The sequence below is a fragment of the Saimiri boliviensis genome, chromosome 20 (genome assembly GCF_048565385.1).
Source record: "Saimiri boliviensis isolate mSaiBol1 chromosome 20, mSaiBol1.pri, whole genome shotgun sequence".
Taxonomy (NCBI): domain Eukaryota; kingdom Metazoa; phylum Chordata; class Mammalia; order Primates; family Cebidae; genus Saimiri; species Saimiri boliviensis.
Window position 1 is genome coordinate 35713926 of NC_133468.1, and position 27057 is coordinate 35740982.

Genomic DNA, 27057 nt, shown 5'->3' on the forward strand with positions numbered 1-27057 from the left:
CCGGGAGGCGGAGGTTGCGGTGAGCCAAGATCGCGCCATTGCACTCCAGCCTGGGCAACAAGAGCGAAACTCCGTCTCAAAAAAAACAAATAATAATAAAATAAATAAATTAAATAAAATAGAAGGATAGACCTAGACGCTGTTGTCACTTCCAACTAGGAGGCGCTGTCTTGCTGGGGAAGCATCTGGCTCTTGCTCTGGTAGCAGGTGGCAGCTGAATGCCAGGAGACCAGAGTGCAGCACATGAAGCCATGCCAGTCTAAAAGAGGCCCCATTTGAGTCCCCTCCTCAGGGCCTCGGGCTGGACAGGCTCAATCTAACGGTGGTAGCTGGGTCCACAACTCCAGCAGTTGATATGCATTCCAGGAGGAAAATTATATATCTATTTTTGAGACAGAGTCTCACTCTTGTTGCCCAGGCTGGAGTGCAGTGGCACGATCTCGGCTCACTGCCACCTCTGCCTCCTGGGTTAGAGCGATTCTCCTGTCTCAGCCTCCCAAGTATCTGGGACTACAGGCATGCGCTACCACGCCGAATTTTTCTGTATTAGTAGTAGAGAAAAGCATTTCTCCATGTTGGTCAGGCTGGTCTCGAACTCCCAACCTCAGATGATCCACCCTCCTTGACCTCCCAAAGTGCTGGGATTAGAGGCGTGAGCCACCAGGCCCGGCCTTTCAGCTTCCGTTCTCACTTCCCGTCTCCGGGTTCTCTTTTCCTGTGGGCCAAGGTGAGGCAGGGTGGGGGCAGGGGTTGGTGGTGCCCAGGGCAGGTATGGGGCTCACACCTATCCCCATGGAAAATCTGAGAGAGGAGAAGGGGAGGGTGTCAGGTCTAGAACCTGCCGGGCTTAAGCTCACCTTTTTCTTGCTGGTGCAGATCCAGCGTCCCTTGTACCCAGAGGGCAGGAGCTGGAAGCATGGGACCCTCTTCTGCTCGCAGGATATCTAATCTGGAGGTATCGGCTCCTGGGCTTCTGGAACCTTCCTGGAGCTGTAATGTCGAGGGCAGGGCTCTAAGTTTGGGGTAGAGACCCTGCGGCCAGGCAACCAGCGCCTGACCTTCACCTGCCATCAGAAAGGCCCTGTCCAACTCCTTCCACCGACTGCCCCCAACTCCCAGGCCTGCCTCTGCCCAAGATCTGGGTGGAGATGCTGGGCACAGTAACTGGTCTCCAAGATGGTCTCCAGTCATCTTTATCTCCCGGTTTCTACCCACTTGTAACCCTTTCATGTCAAATCGGAGCTGGACTGTATCACACCAGAGAGCACGGCAGAGGCAACTGCATGAGAATTCCGAGGCTAGGGATAAAAATAACACTTCGGTTTCTAACCTGGGCCCTTGAATCTCTTGTTCTCGGGGAAGCTGGGCGCCATATTGTGAGGACACTCAAGCAGCCCCGTGGGTTGGCCCACTTGGGGGAAGGACTGAGGCCTCCTGCCGACAGCAAGATGTAACTTAGAAGTGCATTCTCCAACCTTAGCTAAGATTTCAGACAGTGGCAACCTCATGAGCGACTCTGAGCCAGAATCGCTCAGCCAAACTTCCGGAATTCCTGACCCGCAGAAAACGTGATCTATAAATAATGATCATGTTTAACAAGTGGCTAAGTTTTGAGGCAACGTGTTACGCAGCACCATGTGACTAATACAACCCCTGTGGCTCTGGGGGCCCTTCCTCAGGTTCTGGGGTGTTTTTCTACCCCCTCTAGCCCCTGGCCTGTGTTCTTACAATCACAGCGTGGAGGAGAAAGAGATGAGGCCAGTCTCTGGCTAGGTCCGCACAAAACCAGACAGCCACCAGCCAGCATCGTTTTTCATTTTAATTAACACTTTACAAAGTACAAAATATACTGTCTTTTTTGGGGGAACATTAGGTATTTTTTTCTCTCCAACATACAGTACATGAATCTCGAGGGTTTTGTGTTTCTTCAACAAGAAAATAAGCATGAAGGCCCCGGGGGGTAGGGGTAAGATGGCGGGTTCTCCCCTTCCCCCAGATCTTGGGACCACTGAAACACCACTGCTGCTGCTGGTGACCCGGGCATGCCAGGCAAGGGCCAGAGGGGGCCGTGGGCAGGAAGTCCCCTGTGCTCCCCTTTGATGGGGTCTCTGGGCAGGGCAGAGGCCCCTCAGTACACTATCCATCCACTCACCCCATCTCAGGATAACGGAAATGATTTTGGCATAAAGAGGAGGGTTTGAGATTGTTATCAGCTCCCTACTCTTTTAGAGGGAACTCTGCTCAACTCTTCCCAGACCCGTCTTCTGAATACAGGTAAACTGAGGCAGTGGAGGGGAAACCGCACTGGTCTTGGCCTGTCTCAGGCCCTCAACTTGGCCTGCTGTTCACCCTGCCACCTCCAAAGTTGAGTGAGGAGCAGGGGTCTCCAATTCTTCTGGACCCTCTTCCAGAATGAGCCCCAGTAGGTGAGGGAGTGCCAGCCCCCAAAAGCTCTCCCTGGGAACACCACCTTCAGCATGGGATGCCTCTGAAGAGTCAGCACGGGCAGGCCCAGCCCCTTCCAATCAGAGCTGGGCTGTATCACACCAGAGCGTGGTGGAGGCGACTGAGGCTAGGGATAAAAGTAACACTTGGGCTTCTACCCTGGGCCCTTGAATCTCTTGCTCTGGCGGGGGGAAGCTGGGTGCCATATTGTGAGGACACTCAAGCGGCCCCGTGGGTTGGCCCAGCTGGAGAAAGACTGAGGCCTCCTGCCTACAGCCAGGCCTAACTTGGAAGTGCATTCTCCAATCCTTGGCTAAGATTTCAGACAACGGCAACCTCACGAAAAACCCTGAGCCAGAATCGCTCAGCCAAACTGTTCCTGACACCTTTGCCCCCCTCCAGAGTAGTTCTGACAAGTGGGGTGAGGCCATCCTACCAGAGACGCCCCACCCTTTCCCTGGAGCCACGGCCTGCATTCAAGTCCTGCCTCACTCGCCTGATCATCTCTGTACTCGGGGCCCGAGAGCAAGACCGCTTCTGAGAACTCAAAATACTACTCCGTCCCACCTCTCGGGTACGGGCTCTGCACACCTGTGCGCACACACACTCTAAAGTGTATGAACACACCCACGCACATGCACATACGTGTGGATAAACACACCCAGGCCTGTGTCCTGACTCCCAGCACAGAAGCCGCCCGGCACTTCCCATTTCTATACCTCCTCTTCCCTTTTAACGACAGCCACAAGCTCTTTTGGCCCACCAGGCTGTGCCTGGATGCCCTGGCCCAGGCCTCAGGCTCCTGCCTCTGCGCCAGGCCGCTGCTGACTGGCTTCCTTCCCTGGCAGCCTCTTTTGTTGTTTTTTTTTTGGTAGAGGTGGGGTCTTGCTTGCCATGTGGTCAGGTTGGTCTTGAACTAGCCTCAATCGATCCTCCCGCCTTGGCCTCCCAAAGTGCTGGGATTACAGGTGTGAGCCACCGAGCCTGGCCTCCTTTGAATGGGCCCCCAGCAAGCCTAATCCCCTCCCTCACCCTAGTACCCCAAAACCAGTATCTTTTTCTGTTGGAGAAGTCCACCGGCCTCACTCAGGCTCTGCCTGTGATACCAACCACCGTCTCCACTGCTCCAGGCCCTGCTCGGAGTGGGCTGAGAATGGGGGTTCTTCTTCCCACCCCCATGCAAAGTGCTTCACTCAGGAAGTGGCATCAAAAATACCCCCATTGGCTGGGCACGGTGGCTCACACCTGTAATCCCAGCACTTTGGGAGGCCAAGGTGGGTGGATCACCTGAGGTCAGGAGTTCGAGACCAGCCTGCCCAATATGGAGAAATCTGTCTTTACTAAAAATCCAAAAATTAGCCAAGCATGGTGGCACGTGCCTGTAATCCCAGCTACTTGGGAGGCTGAGGGAGAAGTGCTTGAACCCAGGAGGTGGAGGTTGCGGTGAGCTGAGATCACTCCACTGCCCTCCAGCCTGGGTGACAGAGCGAGACTCCATCTCAAAAAAAAAAAAAAAAAAAAAAAAAAAAAAATCCCCTCACTACAGGGTTGGGGTACTCTTGTCCTAAAGCACCCCCCCACCCTGCCCCAGCTGGGGCTGTGAAAGCCCTGGTTATCCCCACAACCAGATCTCAGGGCTCAGAAAGGGGCCCAGAGTGGCCTTAGGACTCCCAAGGGTCTCCCTGGAAAATGCAGCCAGGAGGAGGGGGCCAGTGGGAGCTGACCGGGGTTCACCTCTGAAGATCACCAGTAAAATAGTGCCCTAGGCTTTCACAGGAGCCTGGCCCTCCCTGTCTTCTCTCCTGACCTCCAGGGCATCTCTGTCACTTTGGAGGAGCAAGCCCCTCCAGACCAAACCTCCTCCCGCTAAAAAAAAATGTCACCGTGGCTCCGCTGCTGCTTCAGGCGGCCGCGCTGGGAGCGTCTGATTACCCAGCTCCTTCCTTGCCCACCAGCAGCCTGGTGCCTGGAAGGGAGAATGCCGGTGGTTTAGAGTGAGGCTCTGGGCTCTCCCTGAATCTTGGGGAGGGCAGGCTATTGGGGTCAGGGCTGCAAACCTCTCCAGCTCAAACGCATGCCCCGGGCTGAGGATGGTGGCGTGGGCAGTGCCCAGGGGGTTCTAGAGATGCCCACGGAGGAAGGAGGTGCAGAGTTAGTAATGCCCAGATCTTCGCTGGGTCAAGATGAGGGGCTGAGGGAGAAATGGGTGTTTTGGGAACCAGGGGAGCCCCACGACGAGGCAGAACTTCTCAGTGGTGGGGAGGGGTGGCCACTCTCTGTTCCTCCCCATCCTTCAGCTCCCACCGTCCTTGGAGTGCAGCAAGGGGAGAGAGTCGGGTGGAGACTGTCTGAGCTTTTCTTACTGGAGAGCCACACAGGGGCCAAGACACACACTCCAGAAGCCCACGTGGCAGCCCAGGACCACCTGCTTGCTCCTAGACATTCCACATGAGGCCGAGTGTGGTGGCTCATGCCTGTAATCCCAGCACTTTGGGAGGCCGAGGCAGGCAGATCACTTGAGGTCACGAGTTCAAGACCAGCCTGGCCAACATGGTGAAACCCGTCTCTACTAAAAATACAAAAATTAGCTGGGTGTGGTGATGGGCAACTGTAATCCCCCTTACTTGGGAGGCTGAGGCAGGAGACTTTCTTGAACCCAGGAGGTGGCGGTTGCAGTGAGCTGAGATCATGCCATTACTGCCTTCCAGCCTGGGCGACAGAAAGACTCCCATCTAAAGAAAAAAAATCCACACCACAGAGAGTTCCCTTCCTCCCCCGCCAGGCACCTGCCCCATCTGCCACACTGCAACAACGGGCCCACTCCTCCGACTTCCTCCGGGGGACCGACGGCGGTCAGGCGGGGAGCCCCATGCAGCTGCGGATGGAGAAGGGTCCCGCTCGCAGCCCCTCCGAGAAACACACACCCCTCCTAGTGGGGTCTGGGGCTTGGAGAGACCCTCTCACCCAGCAGGCCAGGAGATGGCTGGAATACAAGGGCAGACAACGCCTGCTGGGAACAACCACACTCACACCTACCCCACCGAACAGCTGTGGAGACCAACCAGGACCGCGCCACACACAGAACGCCGAGCTTCACACGAGCAGGACGGGAACAGAAAAACTAAAGGGGGGCCCCAGGACCGAAGAGTGGGGTCCCTGGGGGAAAGCTGCCACGGGGCTGGCTGGAACAGGCCCCACCCCTGCAGAGCCAGCCAGGGCCCCAGCCCGCCCCAACACTCCTGCTTTTCTGTTTCATGAGGCCAGTCCCCAGGAGGAGCCCCGGGAGCAGAACCTGAGATTTCTGAGCTTGCAGGTTACCAAAACCAACCAACCACCCCCCCAAAATACAGCAGAGAAGCCACCTGTGTAAAAACTGCCACCCACGGAGGCGGAACACAGGCAGCGTGGGCCATTCGGCCAGCCCGTCTTCAGGGTGAGGCCGCCGGGTGGGGCAGGCGAGAGGGGGCATTCCAATTAAAAGCAAGAAATTCCAAATACTCCTCCCTGGGGATCGACATCCCCCCCCCAAAAAAATCAAGGGCATCCAGGGACTGTGGCTGGGGGAAAGTGGGGTACAGGAGGCACGACTCACGTCACAGTGGGCTCTTGGCACCCGCCCCACGTCCCACGCTCTGAGTGGCTGGCTTTGATCTCTCAAGTCAGGTCTGAGGGAACCCATCGGCTTCTGTAATAATCGTATTGCCTATATATACTTGAATTAAAAATATATGGTGACTCCAACGTGCCTGCGTGCGTGGCAGACGGCGCGGGGCAGAGGCCACCACGCCCACACACGTGGGCACACACGGCAGGGGGCTGTGTCCACAGACTGCTCACACAGTATATATTAACATATATATTGCTCAAGTATATATGCTATTTACAGTATATATCTCTATCAACATAAAACAGGTATTTATAGGTGTGTACAACAGACACGTCCTAGGAAGTCTAGGTGGGGGACACAGGACGCTGGGGTCATGGGGCCGACACGCTTGCACGGCGGGAAGGAAAGGCAGAGAAGTGACATTGTCAGGGGGAAATGACAGAAAGGAAAATCAAGGCCTTGCAAGGTCAGAAAGGGGACTCAGGGCCTCCAGCGCAGGCCCGCCCCACCTGGCCGCCTCCCTTTTGGGACCAGCGATGTACAAGTTTTGTTTTGAAGTTTTGTGCAAAATGAATTAACCAAAAAAAAAAAAAAAAAAAAAAAAGTGGGTTTCTAATTGACGTGGTGGGCTTCTGGGGCTCAGAGGGTCCCACTCGGCTCATAGGAGTGGGGAGCACTTTGCCGGGTTTAGAAACTAGTCCTTCTCCTCTGACCTTTTCAGAAACAGCACAACTCGGCCGGGTGCTGTGGCTCGCGCCTGTATTCCTAGCACTTTGGGAGGCCGAGGCGGGCGGATCGCCTGAGCAACGTGACGAAACTCCCGTCTCTATTAAAAATACAAAAACTAGCCAGGCATGGTGGTGCGTGTTATGTATTCCCAGCTACTCGGGAGGCTGAGGCAGGAGAATCAGTTGAACCCGGGAGACGGAGGTTGCAGAGAGCCAAGATCGCATCACTGCACTCCAGCCTTGGTGACAGAGCGAGGTACCATCTCAGAAAAACATCACAACTGGACTGCCAGAGCCAAAGCCACAGAGGCCCCCGGACCTTGCTCACTCAGAAAGCCACCCCAGTCAATGGAAGGGACGCCACAGCTAACCCCGTGCCTCCTGGTCGTGACCACTCAGCTGGCCCACTGCCCGGCTGTCCCCTCCCCATGGCCCTAGGGTCCCCTCACCGCCTCTGGTGCTCAGCAAGAGCCACAGCTGGTTGGGAGGTCCCATGTGGGGTGACAGCAGCTCTAGCCTCTTGTCGATGTCTGCTCTCAGCTTCTCTTCAGAAGAGAGGGCCAAGGCTTATCATGTGACATCTCCCGACTCTCATGCCTGTCCCTGGAGCCCCAGAGGACCAGCCTAGTGACAGAGCCTCCAGGCCCCCTCGACACAACTCAAATCGGTCTTACCTACCCCCTCAAACATAAAGTACCGCCGACAGCAGCCTGGGTGCAAACACATTAAATAAAAAACTAAAACAAGGTATGGTTTTCTCTGTTAAGGCTCAGTTAAGCTGCCTCCTGGGTCAAGTACTTAGGAATGCCACGGCCCCCGGCCAAGGCGTGGGCAGGCGAGTTGGGGGCAGGGGAGGGAGGCGGGGAGTCCTATGCTGGTCTAGTCATCTGTTGGGGAGGTGGGATACCACCTAAGAAACCCCAGGCCCAAAAAGCCAGGGATATCCCTGCTGGGGGAAACTGAGGCTCTGCCTGCCCAAGGCGGGTCCAGGGAGAGCAGAGGGGACAGGAGCTGGTGCTCCAGGCTGGTGGGTCTCCTGGGACCCTCCCCCCTCCCCCAAGGATTGGGTGTTTGTGGGGGAGGGTCTGGACAGGGCCCTGTTGGCAGTCTTGCTGGGAGTCGGGCCCAGGCCCTGTGAATGGCAGGCGAGGTACAGGGGGAGTTCGGGTCCTTCCCAGCTTGGGGATGCCACCTGGCTTCTTGTCTGAGCCTCACCAGCCCCGATGACCTGAGGGGGTCGCGCTGGCCTCCACTCGGAGGGGACCAGCCCTGAGCTGATGGACCGGAGACCAGCGACCACAGTACTCGCCCCCAAAACCCTCCCGGGCACCCCAGACTCCGCCCCACCCCGCCAGCCCCAGCCCCGCAAAGTGACATGAGAGCTGGCACACGGCTGTCTCGTAGGAGGGACCAGCTTCCCTCCGCATCCGCCCCTGGCCGAGGGCGAGGCTGGATAGGAAGGCGGATCAGCTCACAAGCCCCCTGGGCCTCCGAAAGCATTTTCTGGGGTGGGGAGGTAGGGGAGAGGCAGGCTGTTCTCTGGAGGGCTGGGGGGCTCCGGGAAGGCAGGAGGGCATGAGGAGGCCTTGGCGTGGGCCCCCGGCCTGGAGGGATTGGCAATTGAGGGAGTGTCCTGGAGAGGCCCCTTCCTCGGGGTCCCCAGGGCCGATTTTCCAGTCTGTAGAGAAATACTGCAAGATCCATCTTCGGGGTTGGGGCTGGGCCGGGCGGCAGGAGGTGCAGAAGAGACCTTCCTAGTGCTTCTCTGCTTGGCTGACCTTCAGGGCACTGATGACACCACTGATGTTCTCTTCTGGGACCTGCTCAGGGGGCGGGGTGGGGGAGGAGGCAGACACCTGTCGGTGAGCCCAGGAGCCCGCTGCCCACCACCTCCCGCCCTGGCCCTGGCCCTGCCCCGGTGGAATCTGGGTTTGGACACTCACCAGTGCATGGTCAAACTTGAAAGTACTGATGTAGTAGGCGGGGATGTCAGCAGCAGCCAAGGGCTCTGAGATCTGGGCCACGATGCCACACTCATCTGGGGACGGGAGAACGTCCTCAGCCTCTGCGTCACCTGGCTACCCGTGCCTCTGTGGCTCTTCAGCCTCTACCCTCTGTGGGCAGTGCCTACCCTGCACCCACCATGCTCCTAGAGAATTCCCATCCGCCATCCCGCTTTCATTTCTGAGATGGAGTCTTGCTCCATCGCCCAGGTCGGAGTGCACTGGTGTGATCTCACCTCCCTGCAACCTCCACCTCCCGGGTTCAAGGGATCCTCGTGCCTCAGCCTCCTGAATAGCTGAAATGACAGGCGTGTACCACCACTATGCCCGGCTCATTTTTTTGTATTTTTAGTAGAGAGGGGGTTTCACCATGTTGGCCAGGCTGGTCTCGAACTCCTGACCTCCAGTGACCTACTTGCCTCGGCCTCCCAAAATGCTGGGATGACAGGTGTGACCAACTGCCAGCCTCCCACTCGCCATTTCTCTTGAAGGCTTCACCCGGATGTCCCCCAGCCAACAGCCTTCTCTGAGGCAGGCTGGCTGCGCTCCTGCTCGAATCTTCCAACTGTAATCTGGAGTCTTGGAGGTGGGGCCTGGTGGGAGGTGACTGGGCTATGGGGGTGGACTGCTCATAAATGGTTTAGCACCCACCTCTTGGTACTGTTCTTTTGACAGTTGTCATGAGATCTGGCTGTTTAAAAGTGTGGCGCCTTGGCTGGGTGTGGTGGCTTACGCCTGTAATTCAAGCTACTCTGGAGGCTGAGGCAGGAGAATCACTTAAACCCAGGAGGCGAAGGCTGCAGTGAGCTAAGACTGTGCCACTGCACTCCAGCCTGGGTGACAGAACAAGATCCTGTCTCAAAAAAAAAAAAAAAAAAAAAAAAAATTCTATCCACCAAAGATACTCTTTGGACAATCATGGAAACAGAGGCAAGACTGAGTCTTGGGGAATGACTGAAAATGTTCTCCCGTGGAATCCTGTCACTGTGGTTGTACAGGAAAAAGTGTTTCTTCCCAGGATGGAGAAGGAGCAGTATTTAGGGGTAAAGTGGTGGGTGTCAGACTCTCTGACAATCACAGATGCTTTTGTGAAGATACTTCTGACGATTACACGTACCTAGGTGAAGAAAACACTTAAAAAATTGCCAACAGGTATTATCTCTGAACTGTGGAACTAGGGACGGATGTTTTTTCTCCTTAACTTTTATCACAGCCCAATCTATTCCTTCTTTTTACATTAAATTATTATTATTTGAGATGGAGTCTTGCTCTGTTGTCCAGGCTGGAGGGCAGTGGCACGATCTTGGCTCACTGCCGCTACAACCTCTGCCTCCTGGGTTCAGGCGATTCTCCTGTCTCAGCCTCCCAAGTACCTGGGATTACAGGCGCAAGCCACAATGCCTGGCTAATTTTTTGTATGATTAGTAGAGATGGGGTCTCACTGTATTGGCTAGGCTGGTCTCGTACTCCTGACCTCAGGTGATCCACCCGCCTCGGCCTCCCAAAGTGCTGGGTTACAGGCACGAGCCACCGCGCCTGGCCTCTTTATCGTTTGAGACGAGGATTTGCTCTGTCGCCCAGGTTGGAGTACAATGGCGTGATCATGGCTCACTGCAGCCTTGAACTCTTGGGCTCAAGTGATCCTCCTGCCTCAGCCTCCTGAGTAGCTGGGATTACAGACGCCTGCCACCATGCCCAGCTAATTAAATTTTTTTTTTTTTGTAGAGACAGGGCCTTGCTATGTTTCCTAGGCTGGTATAGAACTCCTGGGTTCAAGGGATCCTCCCACCCAGGCCTCCCAAAGTGCGAGGAGAACAAACATGAGCCCCTCCGTGCAGCTATTTAATTTTCTAATAATAAGCAACGTATTAACTTTCGAGAGGGTGCACTCTGATGGAGGCCTGCTCCTCCCGTCCTCGAGAGGCCTGTGTACACCTGCCACACACTGGAAAGCAACAGAAACTTCAGGCTCCCCAAACCTCAGTCTCATCTGTAACCCCCAGCAGGGGCTCAGTCACCGAGGTCAGTATGTGTGAGTGGGCCCAGCAATGCCAGCTCCCGCTGCCCCATGCAATCCCCCCGAGGGCTCACCAAATCCCAGGGGCTGTCCTCCAATCCGCACCATCTTCCAGAGCTCTCCGGATGCGCTCGTGAACAGCAAGTTACTAGGAAACCTTCAAAGGGGGCGAGAGAAGAATCCCCGAGGCCAACGTGAACTGCGCTCCCTCCTTGGCCTGCTGGTGCACCAGCCCAGGCGAGGCAGGGGGCTGACCGGGCGGATGGGTGGGTGGGCCAGAGCTCAGGGCCCGCAAGGACCATCCCCTCCGGACACCCTGGACCCATTCGCCCCGCAGCCTCCTTGTCTCGAGGGGAGGCGGATGGGGAGGGTGATATCAGGCTGGGGTTTGGAACAAGACCCTTGGGCCCCTTGCTAAGGCTGGTCTGGACACTTCTTCCCAGGTCCAGAGCAAAGCTGAGGACAAATAGCACTGGGGCTGTGGTTCAAATTCCCACCGTGCCAGCACCCCACAGTGGACCCTGGACAACCCCTGCCCCTCTTTGAGCTGAGGGGCCGGCTCACTTACGATGAAGGGCGACAGTGAGGGTTTATTAGGGACAAAGTGGCTGGGCGTGGTGGCTCACACCTGTAATCCCAGCACTTTGGGAGGCCGAGGTGGGTGAATCACCTGAGGTCAGGAGTTCAAGACCAGCCTGGCCAACATGGCAAAACTCTGTTTGTATTAAAAAAAAAAAAAAAAAATATATATATATATATATATATATATCAGGTGTTGGTGTGTGCCTGTAGTCCCAGCTACTCAGGAGGCTGAGGCACACGGATCGCTTGAACCGGGGAGGCAGAGCTTACAGTGAGCCAAGACTGCACCACTGCACTCCAGCCTGGGTGAGAGTGAGATCCTGTCTCAACAGAAATAAAAACAAAGGCCAGGTGCAGTGGCTCACAGCTGTAATCCTCACTTTGGGAGGCTGAGGCGGGCGGATCACTTGAGGTCAGGAGTTCGAAACCAGCCTGGCCAACACAGTGAAACCCCGTTTCTACTAAATGCACAAAAATCAGCGGGCGTGGTGGTGGGAACCTATAATCCCCACTACTCGGGAGACTGAGGCAGGAGAACTGCATGAACCCGGGAGGTGGAGGTTGCAGCGAGGTGAGACTGCGTCACTACACTCAGCCTGGGTGACAGAGTGAGACTGTCTCAAAATAAATAAATAATTTTTAAAAAAAAAAGACAAAGTGTGTGATGGGCCCATCACAGAGTCAGTCCCCCCAGACCCTGGGGCCCACCCTGGATTGAGCGTCCGCCCCGGGGCCTGGCTCACCTCTGCTGCGTCTGCACGTCCATCACCAGGGAGATGTAACCCTCGATGAGGGAGAAGGAGAAGAAGCGGATGTGGCCACAGTCATCCCCGGCGGCCATGGGGTCCTTCACTCTGGGGGTTGCGGGGAGCCAGTAAGGGTGGAGCCCTTGAGGTGCCTGCCCACCTGCCCAGGGAAACTGGGCCCTGCCCAGGCTTTCATGCCACCTGGGCAACCCTGGGCCAGGGTCCTTCTCGTCCTGCTCGCAATGCACTGGGGATGACCTCACCACATTCACAGAGGCGGGTGCCACGCTCTGCAGTGCTGGACGCCTGGCCGACCCCCACGCAGGCTACACGGGCCCCTTCCAGGGTCTGCCCGCACCTCAGGGCACAGGCTGGGGTGACCGTCTGGACTCTGCCCTGCCCTGCCCCACCTGGCGTTGGCCTAAGCTTTACAAAATCCACTGACGAAGTGATGCAACGTCTTTCATTCACCAAATGAAAAACTCTTGAGTTCTCAGCGCCACAACAGACGGGGCCTGTCTTTGGAGCTCAGTGTGGAGTTTGTTACAGCTCCTAGTGTGTCCTTGGAGCTTCACCACACTTTGGTGTTCCTAGGGTAGGATGACTCTCCCCTCAGACTGGAGCTTTAGGTAGAGCTGTGTTATCCCCCTCAGACTAGCTCTGGGGCAGGTCCATGTCTCCCCCGTCAGACTAGCTCCAGGTAGGTTGGTGTCTCCTTCCTCAGACTAGCTCTGGGGCAGGTCCGTGTCTCCCTCATCAGATTAGCTCCAGGTGGGTTGGTGTCTCTCCCTTAGACTAGCTCCGGGGTGGGTCCATGTCTCTCCCCTCAGACTAACTCTGGAGCGGGTCTGTGTCTCCCCCATCAGATTAGCTCCAGGTGGGTTGGTGTCTCCTCCCTCAGACTAGCTCTGGGGCAGGTCCATGTCTCCCCCATCAGATTAGCTGCAGGTGGGTTGGTGTCTCCTCCCTCAGACTAGCTCTGGAGTGGGTCTGTGTCTCCCCCATCAGATTAGCTCCAGGTGGGCTGGTGTCTCCTCCCTCAGACTAGCTCTGGAGTGGGTCTGTGTCTCCCCCATCAGATTAGCTGCAGGTGGGCTGGTGTCTCCTCCCTCAGACTAGCTCCGGGGCGGGTCCATGTCTCTCCCCTCAGACTAACTCTGGAGTGGGTCTGTGTCTGCCCCATCAGACTAGTTCTGGGGCAGGTCCCCGGCCCCCCGGTCTGACTAGCTCCGGTGCAGGCCTGTGTCTCCCCCGTCAGACTAGCTCCAGGGCAAGTCTGTGCGTCCCCACCTCAGACGAGCTCCTGGCAGAGTCGTGCCTTCCCCCAGCCCACCCTGCGGCCCCTCACGCCCGAGGCAGCCCTACCCATTGGAGTAGAACATGACGTCCATGAGGAGTGTGGCGACAGCAGGCAGCGTGTCGGGGTCCAGGCTGGTGACACAGAACCTGTTGCTCGGACTGGACAGGGGGTGGATGACCGGCCTCTGGACTGTAAGAGCACAGAGATGTCGGGCACCGAGGCTGGGACCCACAGCAGCAGCGTGGTGGGTGCAGGGCCCGGGGAAGAGGGCTGGGGTGGCTCAGCTGCAGGCCCAGAGAGACTCAGGCACCGCTGCCTGTCCAGCCTCTACCACCGCCCTGATCCTCCAGCTCACCCGCAGGCCCCGGGCCTTTGCACGTGCTGTGCTGGCTGCCTGGGATGCCCTTCCCAACTGGCACCCCCTGGCTCTGCTCCCACCTGTGCTCCGGGCTTCAGCTCCACAGTCCCTGCCCAGGGAGGCCCGCCGTGACACGTGGCCTGCTGCAGGAGTGGCCTCTGGCCATTGCTGTCTGCGTGCACGGCCACCACCCTCGCTAGACATGGCAACGGGGCCTACCTAAGACCTTTGCGTCGCGTTTTTTTTTTTTTTTTTTTTTTTTTTTTGAGATGGAGTTTCGCTCTTGTTGCCCAGGCTGGAGTGCAATAGCACAATCTCAGCTCACTGCAACCTCCACCTCCCAGGTTCAAGCGATTCTCCAGCCTCAGCCTCCCGAGTAGCTGGGATTACAGGCGTGCACCACCATACCCGGCTAATTCTGTATTTTTAGTAGAGACGGGGTTTCTCCATGTTGGTCAGGCTGGTCTCGAACTCCCAACCTCAGGTGATCCTCCCGCCTCAGCCTCCCAAAGTGCTGGGATTACAGGCGTGAGCCACCGCGCTGGGCCCTTTGCATCCCTCTCTGCCTGGCACTCCATCCACGCGCAGTGGGCAGAAGCCCATGCTGATAGGGAGGCTGGTCTGTGGCTGGATCTGGTAACTTGGTGAGGTTTCCCGGGTACAAACCCCGCCCCCAGCTCACCCATCTTGGGCTTCACGAAGCCGTTGGTGATGCCAAGATTCTCGGCTGCCACGGTCTCGCCGTTGACGACCCGCAGGATGGTGAACTCTGATGACAACGTGTGGGTGACAAAGGGCAGGTCCCGCTCGCGTACCTGAGGGCAAGGAGTTGTGGCAGCGTGTGCCTGGTGGCCCTGGGGGATGTGGGCTTGGGGCCCCGAGCTCTCACTCTGAGACCCTGCCCCACCCCGGACGAGCGTGGAAGGGCGAGGCTGCAAGGGGTGGGAGACGGGAGCGAGCGTGCGTGTGAACGACAGGCGGGTGTGGGTGTGCAAGGTGTGCCTGTGACGGCTGGCTCACCAGGATGAAGTCTGTCTGATACGTGGACAGCATGAACACGGAGATGTTCTGGTCGGCCAGGGGGGCGATGACCGACTTGGCGATCTTGGTCACACCGATGGGCTGGGAGCTGGAGAAGCTGCCACCGCCGGACACCACGTTCAGGGCCAGCCAGGTGGCATCCGCCACACTCAGGTGCTCTGAGGAGGGCAGCTCTGCAAGGAGACACAGAAGGCAGCCCTGTGACCGACTGCTGGGGTCCCGGCTGTCCCCAGGGCAGGGCAAGGCAGGTCAGAGAGGAGGGAGTGAGGCTCTGGGGCCAGCTCCACCCAAGCCTCACTTTCCAACAGAATGGGATTGTTTTTGGAGACAGTCTTGCTCTGTCGCCCGGGCTGGAGTGCGGTGGCGCAATCTTGGCTCACTGCAACCTCCATCTCCCGGGCTAGAGCGACAGCGGGGATCACAGGTGGGCACCGGCACACACAGCTCATTTTTGTATTTTTAGTAGAGATGGTGCTTTCCCCATGTTGGCCAGGCTGGTCTCGAACTCCTGGTCTCAAGTGATCCTCCTGCCTTGGCCTCCCAAAGTGCTAGGATTACAGGTGTGAGCCACCATGTCGGGCTTCAACAGAATGGGATTTGAATTCAAGGCCGCCTCCTGGGAGGACTGGGCAGGGAAGGCCTTCAGAGGACGCAGGACGTGACAGGCAGCTCAGCAGAGCAGGAACCACGTGGGGAAGTGGCTGATCTGTGCTGAGCCTCGGTTTCCTCGGACGTAAAACGACGGTGTCCGTAGAGGGTAATGCCCTTATTTTGAGTCCTTACAACCCTCTTGCGGGTCTGGCGCTGTCATCATGCCCACTGTCCTACATGCAACTGGCATTCAAACTGGGTTCCCAGAGACCTCCCGGGGAGGCTCTGAAGTTTCTCTTTCTGCTTCAGCCAGCCCTGCACACTGGGCTTCTCTGGAAGAACAGGCAGCTCCAGGGGGGCCCCTGAAGATGCTGCACTGTGGGGGGAGGGCAGTGACTGTCACCCATGCCCTTCCTGAGGGCCTGAAGTCCCAGGGGCTGACACTGACTTTGGAAGGGTGGGAGGCCAGAGCAGAAGCAGCCGCTGAGCCTCCTTACCTAGCTCGTGCACGCCCAGAATCCAAACGTCTGAGCCATCCCTTCTGCCCTGTCCTGCAGACAGAGTCCCTGGGGAGTCCTGAATGTGGGATGCAGGCACCCACTGTGCGTGTGTGTCCACAGATGCGCAGCTGCGAACTCGAGCCCAGGCTGCAGGCGGGACTCCTCATGCATCACCAGGCACTTGCCTAAACGCACCGAGTTCCAGGCCCTGAGCCGGGAGGGGCACGGCACAGGGAGGGGGACTCTGACACCATCCCACCATCTGACATCTGTCACCCAGGCTGGAGTGGAGTGGTGTGATCTGGGCTCACTGCAGTCTCTGACTCCCGGGTTCAAGCAATTCTCCTGCCTCAGCCTCCAGAGTAGCTAGGATTACAGTTGTCCACCACCATGCCTGGCTAACTTTTGTGTTTTTAGCAGAGACAGGGTTTTGCCGTGTTGGCCAGGCTAGTCTTGAACTCCTGGCTTCAAGTGATCCACCTGCCTCGACCTCCCAGAGTGCTGTGATTATAGGTGTGAGCCACCGTGCCTGGTCAAGGCAGGGTTATCTTGCTCACTGTATACTCAACAGTCCAGGAATGCTGGAAGGGGCAGTGATCTGCCTAAGATCACTCAAGAAGTAACAGAAACAGGAATCCAAGACAGGTCTGACTCAAGGACCCACATGCTGTCTTGGGCACCAAATGAAAAGTACCAAGTCCCTAAGAAAACAGAGTGCTGAAAAGAGAGGGGCCGAGGCTGGAGGCGGTGGCTCATGCCTGTAATCCCACTGCTTTGGGAGGCCAAGGTGGGAGGATTGCTTGAGGCCAGGAATTTGAGACCCACCTGGGTAACACAGCGAGACCCTATCTCTAAAAAAATAAAGATAAAAAATAAATGAGCCAGGTGTGGTGGCACATGCCTGTGGTCCCAGCTACATGGGAGGTTGAGGTGGGAGGATCACTTGAGTCTGGGGTGTCAAGGCTGCAGTGAGCTGTGACTGCACTCCAGCCTAGGCAACAGAACCAGACCGTGTGTTGAAAGATAAGTAGATAAAAAGGGAGAGGTGCTCAGAGACGGGTGAGCCAAGGCAGCTGTGATGATGAAGATTCCTGGGGAAAGGCGAGCTTGGCCTGAGAGGAGGGAAACTGAGGCCCATGCCTTCCTACCTGCCCAGTTCTGGTCACCACTCCATCTCTTAAAAAAAAAAATTAGCCAGGTGTGGTGACACACTTCTGTAGTCCCAGCTATTCAGGAGGCTAAGGTAAGATGATCCTTCGAGCCCAGAGTTCGAGGTTGCAGTGAGATATGTTGGCATTCCTGTACTCCAGCATGGGTGACAGAGTGTGACCTTCTCTCAAAATGAAAAAAGAGGCCAGGCTCAGTGGCTCTCAAACTTTCAGAGGCCGAGGCGAGTAGATCACCTGAGGTCAGGAGTTCGGACCGTCCTGGTCAACATGGGGAAACCCCGTCTCTACTAAAAAAATACAAAAAATGAGCTGGGCATGGTGGCGCGTGCCTGTAATCCCAGCTACTCAGGAGGCTGAGGCAGGAGAATTGCCTGAACCCAGGAGGCGGAGGTTGCGGTGAACCGAGATCGCGCCATTGCACTCCAGCCTGGGTACCAAGAGCGAAACTCCGTCTCAAAAAAAAAAAAGAAAGAAAAAGAAAAAACAAATGCACTCAACTTTTTTTTTTTTCTTGGGCAAGAATGGATTTCCAAGCAGCCTGATTTGCTGACCAGGAAACGCACACTGGAAGGGAAGCTTTTACCCCAAAGTCACGGAGGTAAGGCTGGCCGCAGCCCTCTCCTCTATGGCCTCGCTGGGCTAACTGAAACCGGCTTTCCCACTGGTCCCTTTGTTCCTCAGTGCTGCGCCTGTGGCTGGAAGGGAGGGGCAGGGCCAGGCAGTACCAAAAGTCACAGGGCCACTATGGATGGCTCTGGAGAGTGGCAGGTTTGCAGGACCGCAGGCAATTCCTGCCCTGTGCCAGCGAGGGTCTCGGCCTGGGCCCAAGGACCTCTATCTGAACAGAGCTTACTCACCCCGGGAAGCTCCCACCTCCCTCCCTGTCCCCTCTCCTGCACACACCCCAGGGGACTCTATCCCAGCTCAGTTTTTTTTTTTTTTTTTTTTTTGAGACGGAGTTTCGCTCTTGTTACCCAGGCTGGAGTGCCATGGCGCGATCTCGGCTCACCGCAACCTCCGCCTCCTGGGTTCAGGCAATTCTCCCGCCTCAGCCTCCTGAGTAGCTGGGATTACAGGCACACGCCACCATGCCCAGCTAATTTCTTGTATTTTTAGTAGAGACGGGGTTTCACCATGTTGACCAGGATGGACTCGATCTCTTGACCTCGTGATCCACCCGCCTCAGCCTCCCAAAGTGCTGGGATTACAGGCGTGAGCCACCGCACCCGGCCCCAGCTCAGTACTAATGATGACTATCCTGGCCCAACAACCTTCCATGACCCCCTCAATGCCTATAAGAATAAGATCCGAATGTTCCCTGCCTACCTCGGTCTTCCCCTTTTTCAGAGGCTGGACCTGGCCCTTGCTTCTGCACCCGTACCTTCTTATTCAACTCTCCTGACTTGTTTTCTTCCTTCCCCACGAGGCCAGCAAAAATATCACCTCCTACAGGAAGTCCTCCGTGATCATGTGTGTTGGGGTTACTACTTGTTGGGGTCTGTCGTGCAGACTCTGACTTAATGATGGATGAATAAAGGACACGGACACACAGATATCATGTTTTGCTAGTTTGACTGGGTGGGCTGTTTATAAGACTCTTTGCAGAGTGCCGTAAACAGTTGCGACTGCTGGCCTTTCCATGCCGGCCTCTGGCTTTTAGCACACATTAAATGACAAAAGCTTTGAGTCAACACTACTAGGGTGGAAGATTAAAGGGCAGGTTTTGAGGCTTAAACACTATTAGTGGGTAATATTATTGGTTGACTTTTTTTTGAGAGGGCGAGCTGGCTTAAAGATTAGTTTTAAGACTATACAGTAAACAAGTTATTTAGATAAACTCCTTTATATCCTTTAGTTACTTGCTTTTTTAAAAAAACTAAATGTAAAGAGGATTTAGGCTGCTTTTAGCTGAAACTTTTACTGAAACGATGTAAACATTTTTTGGCCTCCTAAGAAGGTTTGTGATTATTCTTCAAAGCTATCTTTAATATTTTTCCTTTAATACTTTTGCCACCACCTTGAGTGAATCCCGGCACATGAGCTCACCAGGAGCTTCCTCTTATGAGTCCCCAGAAAGAGCCACGCTGCAGAATTCCCCCAAGCTGCTTCTAACCCAAATAAAGTACAGGAGGCGAGTTCAGGAAATAGTCTAGAGCCAGGCACAGCAGTGCCCGCCTCTAACCCTCAGCTACTCCAGAGGCTGCGGTGGGAGGACTGCTTGAGCCCGGGAGTTTTAGGCCATCTATGATCACACCTGTACTCCAGCCTGGGCAAAGCAGCAAGCACCTGTTTCTTTTTAAAAAAAAAAAAAAAAAAAAAAAAAGGTCATTAAATTCAGGCGCTTCCCGCGCCAGGTGGAAACCATTAACGGAGGTTTCCAGCCACATGGAGGAACCTTCCCTGATCCCGCCTCCTCCAGGCAAGCCATGTCCTCCTGTCTCTTTTCTTACACTCTAGTTTCCTGGGGTTGCCAAGTGTGTCCCCAGTACTGGAAGCCATGGCTGCACACACATGGGGTTCTCTCTGCTGGGAAAGTGTCCCTTCTCTTAACGTTTTCCAACTCGAGGGGGACATTTAATTTTTTTTTTTTTTTTTTAGAAACAGGTTCTCAGGCCAGGCATGGTGGCTCAGGCCTGTCATCCCAGCACTTTGGGAGGCTGAGGTGGAAGGATCACCTGAGGTTAGGAGTTCAAGACCAGCCTGGCCAACAGGGTGAAACCTAAAAAAAAAAAAAAAAATACAAAAATTAGCTGGGTGTGGTTTCAGGTGCCTGTAATCCCAGCCACTCAGAAGGTTGAGGGAGGAGAATGGTTTACGTCTGGGAAGTGGAGGCTGCAGTGAGCCGAGATTGTGGCCTTGCATGCCACCTGGACAAGAGCCGGACTCCATCTCCAAAAAATGAACAAATAAAAGGAGCAGGTTCTCATTATTTTGCCCAGGCTGCAGTGCAGTGACTACGCACAGGTGTGACCACGGCATGCTGCAGTCTCATCCTGGGTTTAAACAGTCCTCCTCAGCCTCCCAAGCAGCCAGGAGTAGAGGTGTCCACCATCACGTCTGGCATTTTTCTCTTTCAGCTGGGTTCACTTCAAGTGCTGTCTTCTCTGGGAAGTCCTCTTAAATGTGCTCTTGCCAGCTAGGCACTTCTCTTTTTTTTTTTAAAAGATGGAGTCTTGCTCTGCGTTCTAGACTGGAAAGCAATGGTGAAATAACAGCTCACTGCAGCCTCCAACTTCTGGGCTCAAACGATCCTCCTGCCTCAGTCTCTCAAGTAGCAGGGACCACAGGAACATGCCATCATGTCCTGCTAATTTAAAATAATTTTTCAGCAGAGACAGGGTCTTACTAAGTCCAGGCTGGTCTTGAACTCCTGGGCTCAAGTGATCCTCTCACCTTAGCCTCCCAAAGTGTTGGGATTAAAGCATGAGTCACTGCGCCCAGGTGAGGATGTTTTAAAGCACTTTGCAGGTTTCAGTGAAACACGCTCCTTTTCCTTCCTTGTTGATCGAATTCCCCGCTGGGTAGCGTCATACCTACTGACCCTTCTAGCTCAGGAGCCTTCCCTAGGGCAGTATCAAGAGCAGGAAGGGAAGGGACCCTCCAGAATCCAGGGGGAGAAGGAAATACGCCGCGATTTTTCTTTTTCTGAGACGGAGTCTCGCTCCGTCGTACAGGCTGGAGTGCGGTGGCACGATCTCAGCTCACTGCGACCTCTGCTTCTCAGGTTCAAGCAATTCTCTGCTTCAGCCTCCCAAGTAGCTAAGATTACAAGCACCTGCCATCACACTCAGCTAATTTTTTGTGTGTGTGTGCATTTTTAGTAGAGATGGGGATTTCATCATCTTGGCCAGGTTGGTCTTGAACTCCTGACCTCATGATCCATCCTCCTCTGCCTCCCAAAGTGCTGGGATTACAGGTGTGAGCCATCGAGCTCAGCTACTCTGCTATTTTTCTAGCTGACCAGTAGATGGGGGCAGAAATGAGGAGGTGACCAGCCAGCGTGGTCCAGCCGAGCCCCTAGGGAGAGCACCACTTACCTAGGAACCCCTCCTCATCGACAATGATAGTGTAATCCTCTGGCGTCTCGGTCAGACTGAAGAACTTGCACCTGGATGGACAGACGGACACGGAAGCTCTCATTAGGCCAAGCAGGTCCCCTGGGGCAGCCGCCCACCCGTGCCCCAGGGATGACTCAGTTTACCCAGAGCTCCGGCCCCAGGCTGCTGGGTGATCTCGGGGAAGTCCTTTGTCTTTTCCTTCATGTCCCCGTCCCCAGTCCTGACAGGAGAGCCACAGAGATGCTGACTGTCCCCACTGTAACCCTGTCATCTTTGGGGACCTTTGAGCCACTCGGCCCCTATGTCCAGGCCTGGGATCCCACTTTTTCCTGGAGGGAAGAGTGGCCGAAGGGTGGCTCCGGTGCCAGTCGGGCAGAGGAGCTGTCTTCTTCACGGCCCCGCCGCTGTAACTTCTAGGTGTCTGTCCCCATCTCCCCTCCCATTGTCCTGGCCTCAGCAACGCTGGAGCTCCCAGTCATCAAAATGCCTAATTCCCACCAGCTGACCGACGGCCCGGCCCTCCGTTCACATTCCACCCTTGAAGACAGAGGGGTATGACCATCCGTGACATTTTTGGGACGTGGCTCTCTGCCCCAACTCACATCACCTCTGATATCACAGCTCAGCCTGGGAGGGATGTTGCTCATTTCCCCCCAAAACAAGACCACCAATTCCCCAAGGACAGGGACCGGAACCCTGACCCTGTTGGTCTTGATCTTGGGCATCCCTTTGGTGCCCAGCTGTGTGTTCAGGCGGCCCTCAGGCGGGGTTTTGAGGCTTTTGGTCCCTGGGTGATGGGGGTCATGTTCCCCATGTAGCCAGAGCAATGCCCACTGCACTCTACAGGGTATCACAAGCAGAGATGGTGAGCCTGAGTGTGCACAGGCAGAGGATTGCAGGAAACCAACCCCTGGCCACCTGTCTGGTGTCCCGGCTCTCCAGGACAAAGCCAGGCACGGGTTCTGCACCCCCACCCGTCGAGCGGAGCCGGGACAGAAAGGGGCCCATCAGTAACCCAGGTGTATTCGTCTGTTCACATGCTGCTGATAAACACATACCTAAAACCGGGTAATTTACAAAGGAAAGAGGGAGGTTTAGTGGACTCACAGTTCCATGTGGCTGGGGAGGCTGCACAATCATGGCAGAAGGCAACGCAGGAGCAAAGGCACGTCTTACATGGCGGCAGGCAAGAGCGTGTGTGCAGGGGAACTGCCCTTTTTATAACCATCAGATCTCGGGAGACTTATTCACTATCACGAGCACAGTACGGGGAAAACCCACCCCCATGATTCAATTAGGTCCACCTGGCTCCACCCTTGACACGTGGAGATGACTACGATTCAAGGTGAGATTCGAGTGGGGGACACAGCCAAACCCTATCACCAGGCAAGAGGCAGAGACGCAACCGGAAGACGCATCTGGAAAAGGGATCTCTGAGTGACGGTGTTGCAGGGGACGGGGTGGCTGGAGAGCCCCTGGCTCACTCTCCTCCCTGGCCTCCTCTCCTGCCAGCTGCCCTGCAGCCCCCTCATCTACAGACCCTCTTCAGCTCCGTTTTAAAATTTACTCCTGAAAATCTTTGCAAGGACATGGAGCCACTGGAGCTGCTGGTGGGAGTAGAAAATGGCCCGGCCCTTCCAACACTCATCTGGCGGTTTCTTTATTCTTTTGAGAGACAGGGTCCTGCCCTGCGGCCCAGGCTGGAGTGCCGTGATGCAACCGCAGCCCAGGACGGCCTTGAGCTCCTCAGTCTCCCGAGTAGGCTGGAACTACAGGCACAGACTTCCGTACTACCGTGTCCTGCTACTTTTTTTTTTTTTTTTTTTTTTTTTGGAGACGGAGTCTCGCTCTATTCCATAGGCTGGAGTGCAGTGGCACCATTTCGGCTCACTGCAACCTCAGGTTCAAGTGCTTCTCCTGCCTCAGTCTCCCCAGTTTCTGGGATTACAGGCGGCCACCACCATGTCTGGCTAATTTTTGTATTTTTAGTAGAGACAAGGTTTCTCCACGTTGGCCAGGCTGGTCTTGAATTCCTAACCTCAGGTGATCTGCCTGCCTCGGCCTCTCAAAGTGCCGGGATTACAGGCATGAGCCACCGTGCCCAGACTGTCTAGCTAGTTTTTAAGACTGTTTGTAGAGATGAGGTCTTGCTATGTTGTCTAGGCTGGTCTTGAACTCTTGTCGTCAAGCGATCTTCCCTTCTTGGCTTCCCAAATGCTAGGATTACAGGCGTGAGCCACTGCACCCGGCCAGCAGTTTCCTATAAAGTTCAGCACACGCTGACCGTCCAGCCTCAGCTATCCTACTCCTGGGTATTCACCCAAGAGAAGTGAAAGCAGGTGCCCACACGGAGACCTAGATGCCAATGCATATTGCCTTTGTTTGTAATTGCCCCGAATTGGAAACAACCCAAATGTCCTTCTTTCAGCTGGAGGGAGGATAAAGTATGGCACATCCCCACGAGGAAATACAGATCAGCAATGAAAGGAAACAAACTACTGACTCATGCATTAACACGGCCAGATCTCAAGTGCATCTACGGCCAGGCCCGCAAGACTCCATACCGTATGATCCTATTCACCTGACATTCTGGAAGAGGCCCAACTATACAGACGAAGGATGTGCGGGTGCCAGCAGATGGGTGGGCGCTGACTACAGAGGGGTGCTGGGAAATTTTGGGGGGATGGGCCTCCTGATTGTGGTGGTGGTTACAAAATCATACAAATTCATATAAATTGCCAGGCGCGGTGGCTCACACCTGTAATCCCACCACTTAGGGAGGCTGAAGCGGGTCGATCGCCTGGCGTCAGGACTTCGAGACAGGCCTGGTTAACGTGGTGAACCGCGTCTATACAAAAAATGCAAAAATCAGCCGGGCGTGGTGGCGCGTGCCTGTAGTCCCAGCTACTTGAAAGGCTGAGGCAGAGAATCACTTGAACCTGGGAGGCGGAGGTGGCATTCAGCTGAGATCGCATCACTACACACCAGCCTCAGTGACAAGAGTGAAACTACGTCTCAAAAGAAAAAAAAGTTCATATAAATTGAGGCCGGGTATAGTGGCTCACGCCTGTAATCCCAGCACTTTGGGAGGCTGAGGTGGGGGGATCACCGGAGGTCAGGAGTTTGAGATCAGCCTGGCCAATGTGGAGAAACCTTGTCTCCACAAAAAATGCAAAAATTAGTTGGGCGTGGTGGTGTGCGCCTGTAATCCCAGCTGCTTGGGACGCTGAGGCAGAGAATCACTTGAACCTGGGAGGCACAGGCTGCAGTGAGCTGAGATTGCGCCACTGCACTCCAGCCTGGGTGTCAAGAACAAAACTCCATCTCAAAAAAAAAAAAGGAAAAAAAAAAAAAGAAAAAAAAATTCATATAAATTTAGGCTGGGCGCTGTGGCTCATGCCTCTAATCCCAGTACTTTGGGAGGCTGAGGTGGTGGATCATCTGAGGTCACCAGTTTGAGGCCAGCCTGGCCAGCATGGCAAAACCCTGTTTCTACAAAAAAAATGCAAAAATTAGCTGGCTGTGGCGGTGCTCACCTGTAATCCCAGATACTAAGGAGGCTGAGGCAGGAGAAATCTCTTGAACCCAGGAAGCGGAGGTTACAGTTAGCTGAGATCACGCCACCGCACTCCAGCCTGGGTGATGAGCGTAAGAATCCATCTCAACGAAAACCAAAAACCTTGCTTATAACCATGACTGGAAAAACAAACCAGAACACCAAAAACCTCACAAGATCATATAAATTTGTCAAAACCCAAGGAACTCTGCTAAAAAGGGGTGAATTTTGCTGTACGTAAGTTATACTTGATAAACTTGAATTTAAAGAAAATGTTTGGCCTGTCCAGATGGCTCATGCCTTAATCCCAGCACTTCGGGAGGCCGAGGCGGGTGGATCACTTGAGGTCAGGAGTTTGAGAACAGCCTGGCCAACATGGTGAAACCCTGTCTCTACTAAAAATATAAAAAGTAGCCGGGCATGGTGGTGGTGTCTGTAATCACAGCTACTTGGGAGGCTGAGGCAGGAGAGTGAGTCGCTTGAACCCAGAAGGTTGCAGTGAGCTGAGATCGTGCCACTGCCCTCCAGCCTGTGCAACAGAGCAACTTTGTCAAAAAAAAAAAAAAAAAAAAAAAAGAGGCTGTGCTAGGGTCATCCACGAGGTGGTCTCTCCCACCTCAGAGGGCCGTCAGGCATTCTGCAACAACCTTTGCTCATCAATTTCCCTCCGGCTCTTTGGTTTTCAAATGACATCTCTGTCCCTGCTTGTCCCATATCCAATTTGCAAGTATTGCCTGGATACATGAAATCTATAATTGCTTCGAGGACAACAGCAAATTATCACCACAGTAAGTGGCAATCACTGGTCAGGCCTGGCCTCTTCCTAGGGACCCCCACACACTCAGAAAGAGCCCTGGACACCCCCTCCCCCTGAGTCACCAGACTGCCATGAGCGGGTACTCCCTGGGTGGGGCTGGGCTGCCAGCTGCCTGAGAGCCCTGGAGAAGCAAACAGACTCAGCCCTTGCTCCCGGCGCCCTCGGCTGTGAGGGATGCTCCAGAAATAGACCACACAAATTATTCCAGAGGGCATAAACACCAGCAGAAAGCAACAGCGGCCTGTGTGCGAATGGAGGATAAACATGTTGCTGAAGTGACCTGTCCCCGGGGGCTGAGCGATTCTGTGGCTCTGCCAGCTATGGGACATCTCAGAATGTGCACCTTGGCATAGGCAGGCTTTCGGGGAGGGCAGATCAGCCAGAGGCAGCTGCTGCCATCGTTCTGCGGTCACCCTCAGGAGGCTGCCCCCAGACTCCCCTCACTCCCCTTGACCCCATCTTTTTTTTTTTTTTTTTTTCTTTTTTGAGACAGGCTCTTGCTGTGCTGCCCAGGCTGGAGTGCTGGCGTGCTCTCGGCTCCCTGCACCCCTGACCTGGGCTCAAGCAATCCTTGTAGCTCAGCTTCCCAACCAACCAGCTTGGACTACAGGCGTGCACCACCATGCCCACCCCGTTTTTTTGTTATGTTTTGAGATGGAGTCTTGCTCTGTCACCAGGCTGGAGTGCAGTGGTGCCACGTGGGCTCACTGCAACCTCTGCCTCCCGGGTTCAAACCATCCTCCTGCCTCAGCCTCCTGTGTAGCCGGGACTACAGGCGTGCACCACCACGCCCAGCTCATTTTTTGTATTTTTAGTAGAGACAGGGTTTCACCATATTGGCCAGGATGGTCTTGATCTCTTGACCTTGTGATCCACCCACCTCGTGATTCACCCACCTCGTCTCCCAAAATGCTGGGATTACCAGTGTGAGCCACTGTGCCTGACCCTGAACTGGGCCTTAAAGGGGGAGCACAAAGTCTTTGGCCAACGAAGTTGGGAGCCTACACAGGGTAGTTGAAAGAACATTCAGGCCAGGCTCACAGCAACATCACCTCTGGGGTAAACCTTTCCTGGTTGGGCGTGGTGGCTCGTGCCTGTAATCCTAGCATTTTGGGAGGCAGAGGTGGATGGATCACTTGAGGTTGGGAGTTTTGAGACCAGTCTGGCCAACACAGTGAAACGCTGTCTCTAATAAAAATACAAAAAATAGCCGGGTGTGGTGGCTCATGCCTGTAATCCCAGCACTTTGGGAGGCCGAGGCGGGTGGATCACGAGGTCAAGAGATCGAGACCATCCTGGTCAACATGGTGAAACCCCGTCTCTACCAAAAATCCAAAAAATGAGCTGGGCATGGTGGCGCGTGCCTGTAGTCCCAGCTACTTGGGAGGCTGAGGCAGGAGAATTGCCTGAACCCAGGAGGCGGAGGTTGCGGTGAGCCGAGATCGCGCCATGGCACTCCAGCCTGGGTAACAAAAGCGAAACTCCGTCTCAAAAAAAAAAAAAAAGAAAAAAGAAAAAAAATACAAAAAATAAGGTAAG

At 55.1% G+C, this 27057-nt stretch overlaps 1 protein-coding gene across 1 annotated transcript in view; it reads right to left on the reverse strand.

The window, feature by feature from the left end:
- Positions 1-1805: 1805 nt before the first annotated feature.
- Positions 1806-27057, reverse strand: part of CASTOR2 (cytosolic arginine sensor for mTORC1 subunit 2) — a 58714-nt gene continuing 33462 nt past the window's right edge. Inside the window, exons 2-9 of the mRNA XM_039460437.2 lie at positions 21125-21195; positions 14807-15000; positions 14469-14601; positions 13494-13617; positions 12126-12236; positions 10875-10957; positions 8724-8818; positions 1806-8600 (exon numbers count right to left, since the gene is read on the reverse strand). Of these exons, the coding sequence (XP_039316371.1) occupies positions 8535-8600; positions 8724-8818; positions 10875-10957; positions 12126-12236; positions 13494-13617; positions 14469-14601; positions 14807-15000; positions 21125-21195 (877 nt within the window). The 3' untranslated portion in view covers positions 1806-8534. The remainder of the gene's footprint in view (positions 8601-8723; positions 8819-10874; positions 10958-12125; positions 12237-13493; positions 13618-14468; positions 14602-14806; positions 15001-21124; positions 21196-27057) is intronic.